The following is a 15,108-nucleotide window of genomic DNA, read 5'->3' on the forward strand; positions in this document are numbered from 1 at the left end:
CACACCCCAAACCCCGGGTGGTGCTTCCCAAGCTCTCTTATCTCTTGTCTTTTAACGTGCTGCTATCTGATAGGTAGCTCTGTCCCTAAGCCTTACAGATTTTTTAAAAATTAATTTGGTGTACTTCATGCATTTAAATCGCATGCAAATTTTGTATGCTCTTTGTTGTCAGTATATTCTCCTTTTTCATCTCATCAGACAACTCCCCTAACTCATGTAGTAAGTTTTTACAGATGTTTTCCTTTGAAGTGACAGCTCTTGTGGAATTGTACTTCTGAAGTCAGTTGACAGCATTTGGTTTTAAAGGTGGCGTAAAGTGTTTTAGTTCTACTCTGAGATGGCAGCTGCCCTTGTTTTATCTTTTTTTTTTTATTTATTTAGCAGCCTAAACCTACTGTTATGAGCAAGTGGGATTCATAGGATCCTAGCTGAGTGACAGAAGAGAGGATGTGTGTACACCAGAAGTGTTAAAATATCTAATATAAAAGTAGCTGAGCATAATTCATAAGCCTGTCAGCCTGGATAAGGGCTGTCTGTTGTAAGTAAAACTGTCAGTCCCTTCCCTGTGCTCCCTTTAATTACATTACTACTCATACCTGCACACTCCAGCTCAGAGCTGGGGAGCTTTTCTGATAAGCTTGCTGATTGAAAAGGAATAGAGAGCTCTGAGGTGATGGAGGCACTTTCACACTGCTTAGCACAGATTGCTTTCCTGCAGATTCAAGAGGCACAGAGGCAGACATCGCCGTGGATGCAGGTGTGTTTTTGTGTTCCCTTCTCTTTCCAGCACTACAGATGAACCCAGCCTTTGTTTTCGGTGGTTCAGTGAGGTGACTGCAGTGGCCCTGCTGCTGTGTCACCCTGGCGGGGCGCTGGGGACTGCCCGGGGGTGCAGCCACCGTGCAGGGGCTGTGCCAGGCTGTGCCAGGCTCTGCCAGGCTGTCCGTGCTGTTGCTGTAGTAACAACATCAGGTTCTACCAGAACAGTGTGCAGGAATCACGCTCCTCAGTGCACTTGCTGTCTTGGGAACCCGGGATTTCCACTTAACCTCTGGACATGTGACTGTAAATAGGCAAATTGTGCAAATGCTGGCTGTTTTGGTGTCCTCTTTCTGCACTTCTTACAAGCACAGGCCCCCTCACGTAACAAGTTTGGAGTCCCTGGTATACAGAGAGGGTTTATCTACAAAGGGCTTTTTAACACTGGGTTGCACTCAGAAAACATGAATAATGGATGCCATCTTTCCTTTATGTTGCATCATAACAGGAAGATTTAAAATGTTGCTCAACTTTGTGATGATGGGAATAGTTTTAAGCAATAGCTGGAAGCACCATTTGAGGATCTTGCCTGTTTTTTTAGGGAAATAATTTCAGTGTTTGCTCAGAGGGAAGGATGGGAGAGGACTGCTTGGACTGAAGGTGTAAAGATTTAGTGATTAAGTCCTTCAGATTTAACAAACAGAATTAATGCAGGCTAGCCTTAAATCTGCCCCTAATAGCAGGCTTAACACAGGAAACTTCCTTGTGTGAAAACAACAGCATCTCTTCAAAAGGGTTTATCTCCAGACATTAAATTTCTCCTACATTTAAAAGAGATCAATTATTCTGAAATGTGATAAACATCTAGACTAACATATTTACATACTTAGGAATAAGGAAAATACTCTGAGTGACCATGCCTTGAGGAATGGTTCACGTGAAGATAACAAAGAACAGAGTGACAGTGTTGGAAGGTGTGTATTCTTTTTTAGTTGATATTGCTGTGTGAGAGTCTCAGTGTTTGCTCTGGGGTTCTCGTGCAATCCACGTGTTGGCGAGATGATGTTCTGCTGATCAGCTCTGTCTCCCCAAGTAATCTCAGATATCTCCCCTAATAAAGTTTATGTGCCTGCAGTGCAAGGAGTGAGTGCTGTAGAAAGCGATCCAAGAGTTTATTGGTACAATTCTGACAATAAAACCTTTGTGTGGCTGGTGCTTGTTTCCTGATGGTGGGGTCCTCATGGTTTGGAAAGCACACCTGTGCTGGAATCCAGCCACACATGAGCTCTGCTGTCAGGGCTGCCTCATTGCTTTGCATGCACCATGAATAACTCTGATGATGTTTCAGTAGACAATGAGGAAAATACCATAAAAGCAAATTGCTGTGGGAATTATCTGTCTCTCAAGTGTGGTGTGAGGCTTCTGAGGGCCCAAACCCTGTCAGATCTTCCCTTGTATCAGATGTGTTGGTGGTTGTTGGAATAGATAGGAGCTTGTTTTCTTGCTGATTTACCTGACATGAACATTTTCTGTTTGGATGAATTTTCCTTATCTATGCTGAGGAATATTTTGTTTCAGCTCAAGGAATCTCTTCAGTATCTGTATTTATATGGCTTTGTCTGTGTGGGATCTTGGGTGTTTAAAATCTATTCCCCAGTTAGCACTGAAGAATTTTCTTGTCCTTAGTAGTAGCTTATTCTCAGCTAAAGCGTGATTACATCTGGGTATTTGTTATCAATCTCTTTGATAGATTGATCTGTAGCCATGAAGTCTGGTAGTAAAATGAACTCTTACAAAATAATTTCTGAAGGTGTGTCTTGCTGAGGGCAGATTCTTGCTTTACTTCTGAATTCTTAATGGCTTTTTGCTTGTCTTTGGGGTAGCAGTCTACTCCAAGACAACTGGAACATTTTCCCTTTAGGCACTGATAGGAAATAAGATATGGAGTGGATGTTGCCACTAATAAAACTTACTTGTTGCTCAGAAGAATTGAAGGAAGTGCTAGGGCTGTGTATCACAAGGCCTGGCCCTTGTGATTTCAGTTTGTTTGGAATCAGGTCCTAAATGGAAGGACCTGTGGAGATGGTCTGGGGAACCTGCTGAACCTGTCATGTGGGATGCTTGAAATTTTTGGGGACTTAGTGGGCTATTTGTTATTTTTTGCTGGGTTGACTCCTGGGACATTAGACTGTGGGAAAACAAAAAGGAGGGTGGCACTTCGGGTTGAGGAGGGAACCATAGGTGGCCTTGATGAGATGGGAAGTCTTCATTTAAGAAGCTGATGTTACAAAATGTCCTGAGAGCCTGAACTGAGAAGGTGTGAGTCAGTGTGTGTCACTCTGCTAACCCAGCATTGTGCCTCTCTGCCTTGATTGCTCATTGTGCTTGCTAAGCTCTGAATGGGAAAGAACTTACTCTGTTCTCTGTGGGAAGCTCTCTGAGAAGCTTTTAGCTCCTGGGGGATCTCTTGTGGAGGATGACTGGTCCCGAGGCACACTCTGTGTCATCATCCAGGAGCTCAGGAGCGGCCCAGGGAGGAAGAGAGGTGCTTTTTGTGGTGCAGCTGCCTTCATCTCTGGGTGTCCTTGGCAGTTGAATAGCGAGGCTGGGTTAGTGCCTGCCTTACAGAGGTCACAACATCCTCAGCAGAAGGGCATTGTGTTCTAGGCAGCTTGTTAGGGACTTCTCTATTGCACAGGGAGGAAAAACCTGCCAGGCTTGATCTGCACTTCAGGAATATGGGAATTACCTGGAGGAGAGAGCAGTCTGTTCCCCGCTGAGGTCTTAGTGTAACAAGGGATGTGACAGAACAGGCCAAGTGTCCCAGCTGCTCTGCAGTAGGTTTGGTCATTATAGCAGAAACTGGGTGCATTTACAAGTCTTTTCGTCATGTAAGAACACGCCAACAAATACTTGGTCAAAAAAACCCATCAGCAGTGTGCCTCACATCAGCTGAGTGGGGAGCAGTCTCTCCCATTGCACCTGAAACGCAGTTTTGAAATGCTGGACTGTTGTTACTTGTGAACAGAAAGGGTGAAGCATAGTTGTGCGTGTGGTCACTGACTCCTCTCATTGGCTTGCAGTGTGGTAAGAGCCTGGTATAAATTAGATAGCTGCTGTCCTGAGGTGATGCTTCCAGCTGCGTAGATTTTGGCCAATGAAGGACTGCCACCAGCCTGCTGAAGGTACATTTGAAATATTTTTTGGGTTTTTTTTCTTTTCATTGAAAGAGAAAACCAGTTACAAGTTGAACAGGAATTACCCTGTCTCCTTTATGCAAACACTGTGATGCAGTGTAGCAGGCTGCCTGTTAGCTGGTCAGAGCCAGCCCATCCATGTGAAACTGGGGAGCTTTGGATGAGTGTCAAAGCTGGATATGTATGTATGGCTGAAGGCTGTGCTGGTGTGTGTCTGTATTTCTTGAATAACAGCCATATGTAATAATTATTGCAAGGTCTGTGTTCCTTTGTGTCTCCAATTTGTGCTGAAACAAAACTGGAGCTGTGGTAGGGGTGATGTCAAATTTTCGAGTACTTGTGAGTGGGGAGCCTCACAGCCCTGTCTTTGTGCCTTCTTAAACGGGGATAAGAACTTAAACTCTGATCTGTCCCCCTCTCACTATTGCCAGATGTAGAAAATGCAGATGCTGGTCTTAAGATGGGATAATTTAAACCAGTTCCTGTTTGTCACTTCGAGCTGGAGCAGTAACCTGCCACTTGCAGTAGGGAGGGTTTGGATGTAGGTTTTTCCCAGCTGATTATTGCCAGCTGTGTGTGTAGAGGTCAGGGACTGTGGGTTTTGTCAAAGTAGATAGCTGAGAATGTGGGACTGCAAAGTATATCCCATGACTTATTGGAAGGAGAATTACTTTAGAGAAATTGAAGTAATAGATTAATGATGAAATAGAATTTGTTGGTGTTTAATGCCTAGAAAGAAACGTGGATATTTAGTTCTGAGTGTGGACTCACAGCGCCCAGTGTTTTGTTTTTTCATTTGGGTTAAGAAATAACTCAGGGCTGGTAGATGGGCTTTCCTTCCCAGTAGCTTTCTGTACACTCTGACTCTGCCATGTATGCTTAGAAGCCAGGTCCTGCTGTATTTTAGTTCTGCGGAGCTTTGCTATCTCCTGGCACGGCGAGCCCGGTGTCACCTGCCTGCGACTGTGCCTTCCAGGAGAACTGTCTGGGCACGGGCGGCTCGGCGGGCTTAGAGCAGCTCTCAGCACAGGGATGGCCAGCGCTGTGTCCGTCCGTCCGTCCGTCCGTCGGTCCCCGCGGCGCTGTGTCCGTCCGTCGGTCCCCGCGGCCGTGTGGCCGTCCGTCCGTCCGTCGGTCCCCGCGGCCGTGTGGCCGTCCGTCCGTCCGTCGGTCCCCGCGGCCGTGTGTCCGTCCGTCCCTCCGTCGGTCCCCGCGGCCGTATGTCTGTCCGTCCGTCCGTCCGTCGGTCCCCGCGGCCGTGTGTCCGTCCGTCCGTCCGTCGGTCCCCGCGGCCGTGTGGCCGTCCGTCCGTCCGTCGGTCCCCGCGGCCGTGTGTCCGTCCGTCCGTCCATCCGTCCGTCCGTCGGTCCCCGCTCTGTCGGAGGCGGTGCCTTTGCCCGCCGCAGCCACCAGGGGGCGGCCGCGCAGTGCCCGCGGAGGGGCCAGGGCGCCGCCTGGCGGCGCGGGCGGTGCCAGCACCCGCGGGAGCCTGAGGACGTCCCCGGTGTCCGCGGGATGTCCCGGTGCCCCCGGGATGTCCCCGGGCGGTGCGGGAGAGCTGCCGGAACGCTCCAGAACCCCTTTAGTCACCGCTGGCTGTGCCCATGTCTCGTTGTCGTGCCGCAGATCCCGCCCGGATCCCCTGCGCTGCACGAGGCCCTGTGGTGGGCCGTGGTGAGCTGTGTGTGCTCGGGTGCTGAGGGCGTGGGCACCTGGGAGACTGGGAAATCTCCTTTCCCAGCTCCAAGTAGCGAGTGGGTGCTGCCAGAGAGATGGTGGAAGGACAGGAGGAAGAGATGTTGTGTGTTTATGGATGTTTTATGGGCTGTCAGACTAAAAAGTGATACCTTTACTTGGGAAATGAGGTACATGGACGTGCCTTGCTCATATTGTCAAACTTGGATCAATCATGTGGCTGCCGTATGATACAGTGCGTTCACAGATACAAGTTGGATTTCTGTAGGATCAAGCTTTTCAGTCTCTGGGTTCAGTCTCTTTTAATTCTCCTTGTCTCTAAATAATTACCTTTTCCTGTAGGCATTAAACTTATATTTCCTGTCTTGTCAGTCAGTTGTTTCCAGAAAATGTGTGTAACTTAGTCACTTGGCTCAAGCACGTTATTTCCATGCTGCAGCTCAGTTTCCAAGACTGCCCTTCCCTTTGGTGTTTTGCCTCTGGACATAGGTGGCTTCTCAGGTAAGCTCTCTGCCCACCACGGCCCTGAGAGCAGATGCTTTGTGTAAAAGCCTTCCCGGCACTAAAGGCTTGTTCACGGTTTCCCTGTAGCAAACAAAGCTTTTCACCTGCAGGCATCAGCTCTGCTCCTCCAGCCTTTGCAATAAGACAGCAGCTGATGCCAGTGAGATTGTGCAGCAGGTGATCTCTGTCATTTATTGGGAATCTAACAGGCAACACTTGTTCTGTCTTTTCCTGGTAAGTGAATGTAGTGCCCTTGTAAACCATGTTTTGAAACGAGACCTCAGGAGTAGCACAAGATACCTACATTTGCTTTCTTTGTGTCCTTGATCAAATAGCTCATTACTGCACTGAGGTTTAAAAACAAACCACAAATCAACTAACCCTTGAATACAACATAATCACATAAACTTGTCATCAACCAAGCTGAACTCTGTGCCTCACAAAAGCAAAGGCTAGCAGGTGTCTCTGAACACCTCTGATGTTATTACAGACACCTGGACAAGCCCTTAGCTGAAGTTTTGTGCAGGTGCCACTGGTTTGAATCTGCCTGAGCAGAAAAGAATTCATTAACTGGGCCTGTGCCTGGTGCTTTGAGGATGAGACTTAGAAATGTGACCGTTCACCCCACGGGCTTCTGAAAAATGCTATTCTTGTATGAATAACATCAGGCCAGTGGTCTTGGCTCAAGGCAGTTGTGTGACTGGGCTTCCAGCTCTTGTGCAGTGTGGATTTGCAGAAGGCAAGTACAAACTTTGTTTCTAGAGGCTGGAAGGATTTAGTAGGTTTTTCTACTTAATGTATGTAAAACAAACTTGAGAAGTGTGGTTTACAAATGCCTTCCTATTCCTCTCTTGTTTCTGTCAGTATTCCATCTGTTGTGGGCTCTCCTGGCTTTACTGGAGGCATTGTTAGGAAAGCTGGAGGATCCTGGTGTTGGCCTTGCTGTGATCACAGGAGGGCGAGGTGCGGACGTCCTGGTGCTGGACTCTACCCTGCAGTCCGTGTCCTGTGTGTCGCAACATTCTGCGTGTGCACAGGAGACAGATATCCCAGGTTCTGGAATAAACCTGGGCCACAGATGGAACTGTTCCTGCTCACACCTCTGTGGGCAGCTGTTGGAAGTAAACACACAGTTGACAGAAGAAACCAAGAAGCTTTTAAGAGTTCAAAACCTCCCTCTGTCTGCTCCTACTTTTCTGACCCTTGCAATGAAACTCTTGTAGCCCCTCTGCCCCTCCCCAGGTCAGCTGTTGACCCAAAACAAAATCATGAAGAAAATCTTAGATAAAAATATAGTGTAGGGCACCTACAGAGGAAAACTGTCCTTGGTCTTGGAGAGGAGGAAATGGAACAGAATGGAACAGAAGGTAAGGCAAACATGGTTCTGGAAAAACAGTACTGACCCTCCGAGAGGTGTCTTGCCAAATGTCTCTGAGAAGTGATTTTATTGTTGTTTAGAAAGGTACATTTTAGCTTGTAATACAACAGAAAGACTAAAAATAATCCTCAGGTGATCAGAGCCTGGTTAGTATTAAAAAAGAAAGTACTTGCTGGGCTTCACTTGTGTTTAGGCCAGTGTCATAATACTGGAGTGATTAATAATGAAAGTGTGTATTGCACTTGATTACTGTATTTTCACTGTGTTGCATTTATTTTCTGTAAAATATATAGAGAGGTGTATATATGTGAAATATTGAGCTTGTTTAGGGCTTTGCTCAGGCCAGTTAACGAGGTGGGTTTCCCCAAGCTGTAAAGCTGATTAGGGTGATGTGGAAAGGTGACAGCTGGGTGTCGTGTTTAGTCAAACCACTGCAGCTTCCCAGGGCCATTTGTTAACAGCTTTTTTGGGGGGGAGCCAAATAGGATGTAGGAAACCTATGGTTTGTTTAGGTTTTTCTGCATTAATTTAGCCTTTAGGCCAAAACAGAGTTTAATTGGAAAAATGTCTCACTGAATGCATGACTTAAAACACCCTGCACGCTCCCTGGGCGTTCTATATTTAGGTTTTGGGTTGGTTTTTTTTTTTTTTTTAAATTTTTTTTTTTTAAGGCTTTTCAGAAGCAGCGTGGTGTTCCCTGCAGCAGCACGGAGCGGAGTCACCCGCTCGCAGCACGACCCTTGCCAGGGCCGGGCCGCTCCCGCGGGGTCTCGCTGGCCCCGGGGGCTGCCCCGCGCCCGGGGCACGGCGGGGCTGCGGCCTCCGCCGCCGGCCCTGCCCCGGGGGCGGCCCCGGCGCGCCCCGCCCGCCGCCTCTGCGGTGGGAGCCGGGAGCGGCCGAGGATGGCGGCGGCTCCGGCGGCGCGGGAGCTCACGCAGAACCCGCTGCAGAAGACGTGGGAGCCCTACGACAACGGGCTGCCCGCGGGGCACAGCGCGCAGCGCGGCGGTGAGCGGCACGGCCGGGCCCGCCGCCCCTCGGGCTCGGGGGGCGCGGGGATGGAGCCGAGCCCCGGCGCCTCGGGCCGGTCACTGCCGGGGGCGGCGGGCGCGGGGCCCCGTGGAGGGTCGGGCCCCCCGTGGAGGGTCGAGCCCCGAAGCTGCTGGCTCTGTGCCCGGCGGAAGGCAGGGAGGCTCAGCTGGAATGAATGTGTTTTCTGGTTGCTTTTGTTGGTGTTCTGCGGGTGTGTTTGGGTTTTTTATTTATTAGACGTTCTGGTGTCAGGGAGCGTTTATATTCAGTATATTCGTCTTGGAGAGAGGCCTAAAAATGTCACAGTGTTCTTGTTTTGGTTGTTGTGTTCCTTTGTATTTTTTTTTTCCTTTAAGGCGGATGCTGTATCAGCCCATCTGTTCCATGCGTTAATGACTTCCCATATTTTGAGGTGCAGCCAACCAAGTCATCAGCCTCCTGAGACTTTGGCTGTGGCGTTTGTAAACCATAGTTCATTAACAAACTTTGCCTCACAGGTTGTTTTTTCCCCCTCTTTCTTTCATTTCCCCCCTTTACTTAAGTAACTGAGGTCCGGTACACGGCGGTTTTGCAGACAAAAGGGGCTTTGTCGTGTAGAATTGTTTGTATTTGTCATGCAAAGAGGCTGTGCTGACAGAGCTGAGGCTCTGCCGGTGTGGCAGGAGTCCATGGGCTGCAGCCTTGGCTCTCTCTGCTCATGCTTTGGTCCAGCCCTTGCTAAAAGAGAAAACCAAACCCCCTCCCCCCCAAAAAAAAAACCCAAACCACCCCCTTACTCTCTTGTTGTGTGCTGGGCAAGCAGGCAGGAGTGTCTTTCCGTGGGAACTGAATTACTGCAGCATCTGAACCATGGTAGATTGAGATGAATGCTGAAATAGGAAGAGAGTCAGAAAATGTGTATAAGTGCTTTATAAACACGCTAAGAAGACTGCTTCATTTTAGCCTTAATGTGGCATCTCTTTTCCAAACGGAGTAATATCTGTTATAGCTCTGACACAGATACTGCTTTACAAAAAAATCCCCCAAACCCAAGAACAAAATTGCATATGAGTCATGTGTAATTTGGCGATGTACATTGTCTTCTTGGCAAAATTACTTAGTTTCACTTGACTATAAATTAAAAAATATTTCACATGCCTGTGGGGTTTTTGGTAGGACTCTGTAAGTTTAATGCCTAAGACCCCTTATAAATGAAAAAAAACTTTTGCTAGAAAAAGAGATTGCCTTTTTATGAAAAATCCTTTTGCAGCCCTACCCATTAAAAATACGCAGTCATTTGTGATAGGTAAGAATTACAAACAGCCTGCAAAGGAGCAGAAGCTACTTTTCCTTGATAAAACCATCTATCTTGTGTCAGCAAACTGAGAGCACTTCATCATTTTTCCCGTGCAGGGGTGTTGCAGACTCCTTTTCCCTGAGATTTCCGCGCATCCTGCGTTGCCCTGTGTTCCGGTGAGGCAGTGTGACTGTGGGTGCTGTAGCTGTGCTGTGGCAGCTCAGGATGGACTGCCCAGATGGGTGACTTGGGGCTGTGTTGGGCTCACCAATTCCAGTTCTTTGCTGCTTCAGGTAACTGTGTCAGATGATACTGTTCCAAAAATACCAGCTCAAGGTGGAAGTGGTTTTCTTGTCCTCGAGTGTAGCTTTGCAGTGGGAAAAGTGAAGTTAGTCACTCTGTGTTCTGAGTTTCTTGGCTAAACAAGATGAACTCTTTCAGTCTCCTTTGGTTGGTGGGTTTTTTTTTGTATTTTTTGCTTTGTGCTGGTGATCTTTATCTGCACTACCTTTAGTCTTTGTCCTTCTAGAAGGTGGATGAGTAGAACTGTACACATTCCAGTTGAGGTCTCAGCAGGTTTGTCTACAAAAGGACTTAGCAGTGTTTTTAGCGTGATTTTCTAAAAGTTGTAGCAACTACTGTTGTCTTGGGAAGAAGAAATCTGTTGAGCTGTGTCCGGGTTTAGCTGTCACAGGGCTTTGAAGAGCGAGTTCTTTCAGCCTGTCGGTGCAGGGTCCTTGAGGAGGAGTTGTGTCTGTGTGCAGCCTACTGAGCAGGTAGCTTTTACAGCTGGTGACACAGGTGCAGCCGAGGTAACTGTTCTGGTGACCTTCCAGAGTCACACCTGAAGGCACTGGAAGTGCATATTGTTATTAATAGCTGTGGCTTGCCTTTTGTGGTCACTTGTGAAGAGTTTTGTGTGTGAATAGGTTGAATTAAAGCTGTTCTTGACATTGGATGTTCAGATTGCTGTAACCTCTGAATCATAGCAGAGGGCTGTAAACATGGACATAAAAAACAAATAGCTGAGTAGGGCCCTAGTGAAAGTTGTTCCAGCAGAGGATGTTTATAGTGAGAGATAAATAGTGAACTTCCTGTGGTTAAACATTCCTCCCCCAGTACAGTTAAATGCTTTGTTTCCCTACAGCTGCTGAAATTTGGTCAGTCTAATAATTGTAATTTGCTGATGATACAGCAGTAGAAATGTACATCCAAAAAAAAAGTATCAAATTATTATCTCTGCTCTAAAGAGCTCTACCCTTTGAGCACATGCTGCTCGTGTGTGTTTATGCTCCTAATCCTAGGAACTGAAAACAGGAGAGCAAATGAGGTGAGGATGGTGCCTGAGGAGCAGGATGTGAGATGGGATCGCTGCTGTTGGCATCAAAGCTGTAGGAAGCAAAAGGTGACCCTGAGGAAGTGAATGACAGAGTGGCTGGGAGCAGCTGGTGGCACAAGGCTGGCCAGGGGACAAATATGAATTCTGAATCCCTTGGACAAAGGTGATGATAAAAACTGGTGGTTTGGACAGAAAGAGGAGATACAAATTAGAAGATAATAGACTTCCTCAGGTCTAGGAGCAGATGCTTTTCAGGAAGAACAGCAGCATGGGGAACTCATCCCTGTGGGATGCAAAGAAGAGAGACTGGTTGTCATTATTAATCAAAAGGATATGATAGATTAACAATGGTTAACTTGGATAAGTGATGGGTAAAACATGTAGGGCAAACCTTATTTGGAAGGGTGGTTATGTTGGCTTAAAGTCAGAGATACGTGTATGAGCCTCTAAATAGTACAGGATTTTTGGGGAACAGGCCTTGAACTGAAGGCCATAGAAACTGCAAGAACACTTTGTAAACTTCAAATCTCTAACAGTAACAGCTTGATAGAAAAAACATCTGTCCTTAACACATATAAGGAAAAAACAAAATCTAATTCTGGGTCAAAGGAAAGGACAGCTGATAATTTGTTTGGTAGTAAGTGAACCTGGAAAATATCAACTCTTGACTCGGATTTCACAAGATCCAAAAGAGTTTTAAAGGCTGATGAATTGCAGCACAGCTCATCTAGATTGTTCTGTGTCCCAGTTTGGTTTCACAACCTTCTTTTGCATTTGCATTATTTCACAACAGAGTCTAAGAGGCAAGAAATAAACATGTAATTTCTTTTTCCTTGACAGTTAAGTCTTAAACTTTAGAAGGGTAGGCAGTCATAATTTTACTCTTGAGCTGCAGCTTGCTATGTTGTTCTAATGTTTAAGAAATATTAAACTGGGATAATGACTTTGCTTCAGTTGCAGCATTTCATCATTTGGCCATTTTCCCTCACTGATTGGTATTTTGGGTGTGTTTTTTTCTGTGTTCCTTCTCTTTGGCGATGCTGTTTATAAACATGCACTCTTAAATGCATATATAACAAGCATCTGTTTTAAAGAAAAAACTGACTAAAGTCTTAGAGCATCTTTAGCAAATGATGTAAGCTGTAAGTTTTGTTTTACTGTTCTTAGTGCTTGTGTTCCTCTTAACAAAACAAGTGTTGATGGCACATCTACAGGTTGGGGCTGTCAGAAACCCTTAGGAGTTACATATGCGAAGCAGCAGTGAAAAATGAGATTGTTTTCTAGAGACTAGACCGTGTAGAGATATTTCTGAAGATAAACCAGATAATCCAGTGGTAAGATGTGGAGAGAAAGCTGCCCTTAGGAGTCTGCCTTGGCTTTAACTCACACACCTGTAGCTCACACTGAAGTTTTTTTTATATAAATGGAGTGATGGTGAGGTGCTGTGAAAAGGGGGGGGGGTTGAACACTGTGCCGCTGCGAACCCAGGAATTACGTATATGTAACTGCTGGTATGTTTGGCTATTTTTTCAGCCTACTTCCTCATGTCAAACTTGCTTACATTTCTTCAAGGGAAAATGTAAGCCATGAGACACTGATGTTGAAAATACCTCCATGGGAATGACTGTTTCTCCCTGCTTGCAGTAAGTGTTGGCAATATTCTGTTGAGAAAGCTGTGGTTTAGATAAAGTGAAAGGTGATTCATTTCTTTGGAGTATTTGATACATCCTCAGAACTTGGCATTCTGTTCTGGTCTTAAGTGTTTTATTCAGGTAATGAACAAAATTCAGCCTTGTTAATTACACATGATCATAAGGGAGGAAATAAAGTCTGCTGTGCTGAGTCTTTGTGTGTTGAGAATGCTACACTGAGATACAGAAGAAGTGAAATAGCTGCTTTGTGTGCTTTTATTTTTAGTCTTGCCACTTAGCTGTGAATGGGCTGCTTGGGCCAGCACAGGTGGCTCTGGCTTCTACTTGTCAGTGCACAGGTGTGTTTGTCACTAAGTGCCACCTGTGCAGGTGCTATAATGGCTGCAGCCATTGGTGGCCATCTAATCCAGAACACCAAACACTTTTTTAGTGCCCTGAATTTTAGACTATGAACTGCCACCCTCTTGTTAAAGACAAGCACTGAGGGATGGCACATTCCTGTAGCATCATGTCCTGTGTAGTGTTGCTTACAGGGCTGTGGCATTTTGTAAAAGCAGATTTGGGATCATTGGCATCAGTGGTGTTCCTCCTTACAAAGACAGGGGCATCTGTCTATAGAGAAAAAGCACTCTTGGTCAGCCTGGCACCGAACGAGAGTAGGATTGCCACTTGTTTGATTGGGATACTTCTCTTGGTTTCTGCTCTGTGGTTATTCACCAGAGTGAATGGAATAACGAGTGAGATGTGCCTGTTAAACTGGACACATGGGGTTCTAACAAAGGCAGCTTTGCTGGTTTTGTACTTTCTTTGAGGAAATATATGTAAAAATGCAGGTGGGAGCAGACTGGCACACTGAATGTCCCTTGTTCATGTTGTAGTTGTGTTGATTTAGTTTGCTGCTTGGTTAGAAAACCATGCAGGCAGTAGGACTTAATTTAGAAATTTAGCTGTTGATATAATCTGTGAAGCAGACATTTAATTTAAGTGATTTGCAGGTCTCTTCATGGAAGCTTCCCAGATTTCAGTTTCGCTCCTGTACAGGTTTATTGTTGCATTACCAGAAGAGAAGGTGAAATTTGTATGGCTGACCCCAGCATCAGAAAAAGAAAAAAAAAAAGTGCTCTAAGAATAAAAAGTTGGCAAATTGGCAAATTCTACTTGGAATGGGTAGAAAAGCCTGTTAGTTACAGCACAGTTCCTTGCAGAGCAGGAAGAGTTGGGGCTGTGTACAGAGCCTTTCTGTACAGTTCCTGGTTTGTCTTTTACAGCTCTCACTTCACTGCTTGTACTGAAAAATTGTTCAAAACTTGAGCTGGGTATTTCAGTTGAAGGACCTTTTGAAGAGGCTTTGAAGAAAAATGTCTTCTCTTAAAATGTCTTGGGGCCCAGGGGTTTCTCTGGTCTCAGTGTTTTATTTTATGTCCTTAAAGCTGGAAGCAAGGCTGTTAAGCTTAATAAGCACTGTGCTCTTGGCACTCCACAGACTTTGTAGTTTCCCTAGAGACTTCCTTCACCCTCTTGGAGAGGGAGTTCACAGCCTGAACTTATGACAAAGAGGAAAAGAAATTATTACCTTCCTTGCTTATAGGCTTCTGCACAGAGGAACTTACTCTGAGGGCTTTTATCAGCATCCTTCCTGAGACTTGGTCATGTTTGGATGGATCTGTTTTGCTTTGCATTTTGTTCCCTGTAGCTGTCATTACAGGGAGTAGTTGACTGTTTCATGGATTTGAGGTTGGGTGCCATTTCACCTCCTCTCCCTCATGATAAGTGGTGTATTTTTAATGTTTTTTTTGTTTTGTGTCTTTCAATGTGCATTTTAAAACAGCACATCTGCCTTTGCTAATCGGCTTCTTTTTTTTTTTTTTTTGATCAGTTATGTGAACTGTCTGCACCAGATTTATGCAGGTGACTTTGTGGGATGGCAGTTTGGGAATTTTGAGCAATCACAGCCCTTTGTACAATAGTTCAGTTATGCCTTAAAGCTAATCACTGGGATTCGGTCTTTTGGAGTGAATTGATGTCTCCTCTGTTAAGGCACTGAGGAAATTGATACACATGTGGATGGTATAGAAATGAATTCCCTTAAAAATAGAAGGTGGAGGGAGTTTGGTGGTATCTGCATCACTTTAATATCTTTCTTTTTAGGCAGTTCCTTGTAGCTGTGATAGATTAATGCAAGGTATCCTTAGTTTTGTGCTGTTAAAATCTTCAAAAACTTGTGATTTGAAAGGAAATGCCTCAAAGTGTTCAGATTATACATGCAATTCTTTCAG

The 15,108-nt window shown here is 45.8% G+C and overlaps 1 protein-coding gene across 10 annotated transcripts in view; it reads left to right on the plus strand.

Moving 5' to 3' along the window:
- LOC137480549 (6-phosphofructo-2-kinase/fructose-2,6-bisphosphatase 4) overlaps positions 1-15,108 on the plus strand; it is a 48,833-nt gene that overhangs the window by 7,164 nt on the left and 26,561 nt on the right. For 4 of the 10 annotated variants that reach the window (XM_068201650.1, XM_068201648.1, XM_068201649.1 and 1 more), the window contains exon 1: positions 8,384-8,541. The exons of 1 other annotated variant lie outside the window; for it this stretch is intronic. In XM_068201650.1, the coding sequence (XP_068057751.1) occupies positions 8,436-8,541 (106 nt within the window). In that variant the 5' untranslated portion in view covers positions 8,384-8,435. Of the gene's footprint in view, positions 1-3,901; positions 3,945-6,711; positions 6,828-6,918; positions 6,934-8,383; positions 8,542-14,980; positions 15,015-15,108 lie in introns of those variants that run through there. 5 more of the 10 variants (XM_068201655.1, XM_068201654.1, XM_068201657.1 and 2 more) reach the window with 5 other exon arrangements.

The sequence above is a fragment of the Anomalospiza imberbis genome, chromosome 11 (genome assembly GCF_031753505.1).
Source record: "Anomalospiza imberbis isolate Cuckoo-Finch-1a 21T00152 chromosome 11, ASM3175350v1, whole genome shotgun sequence".
Classification (NCBI taxonomy): domain Eukaryota; kingdom Metazoa; phylum Chordata; class Aves; order Passeriformes; family Viduidae; genus Anomalospiza; species Anomalospiza imberbis.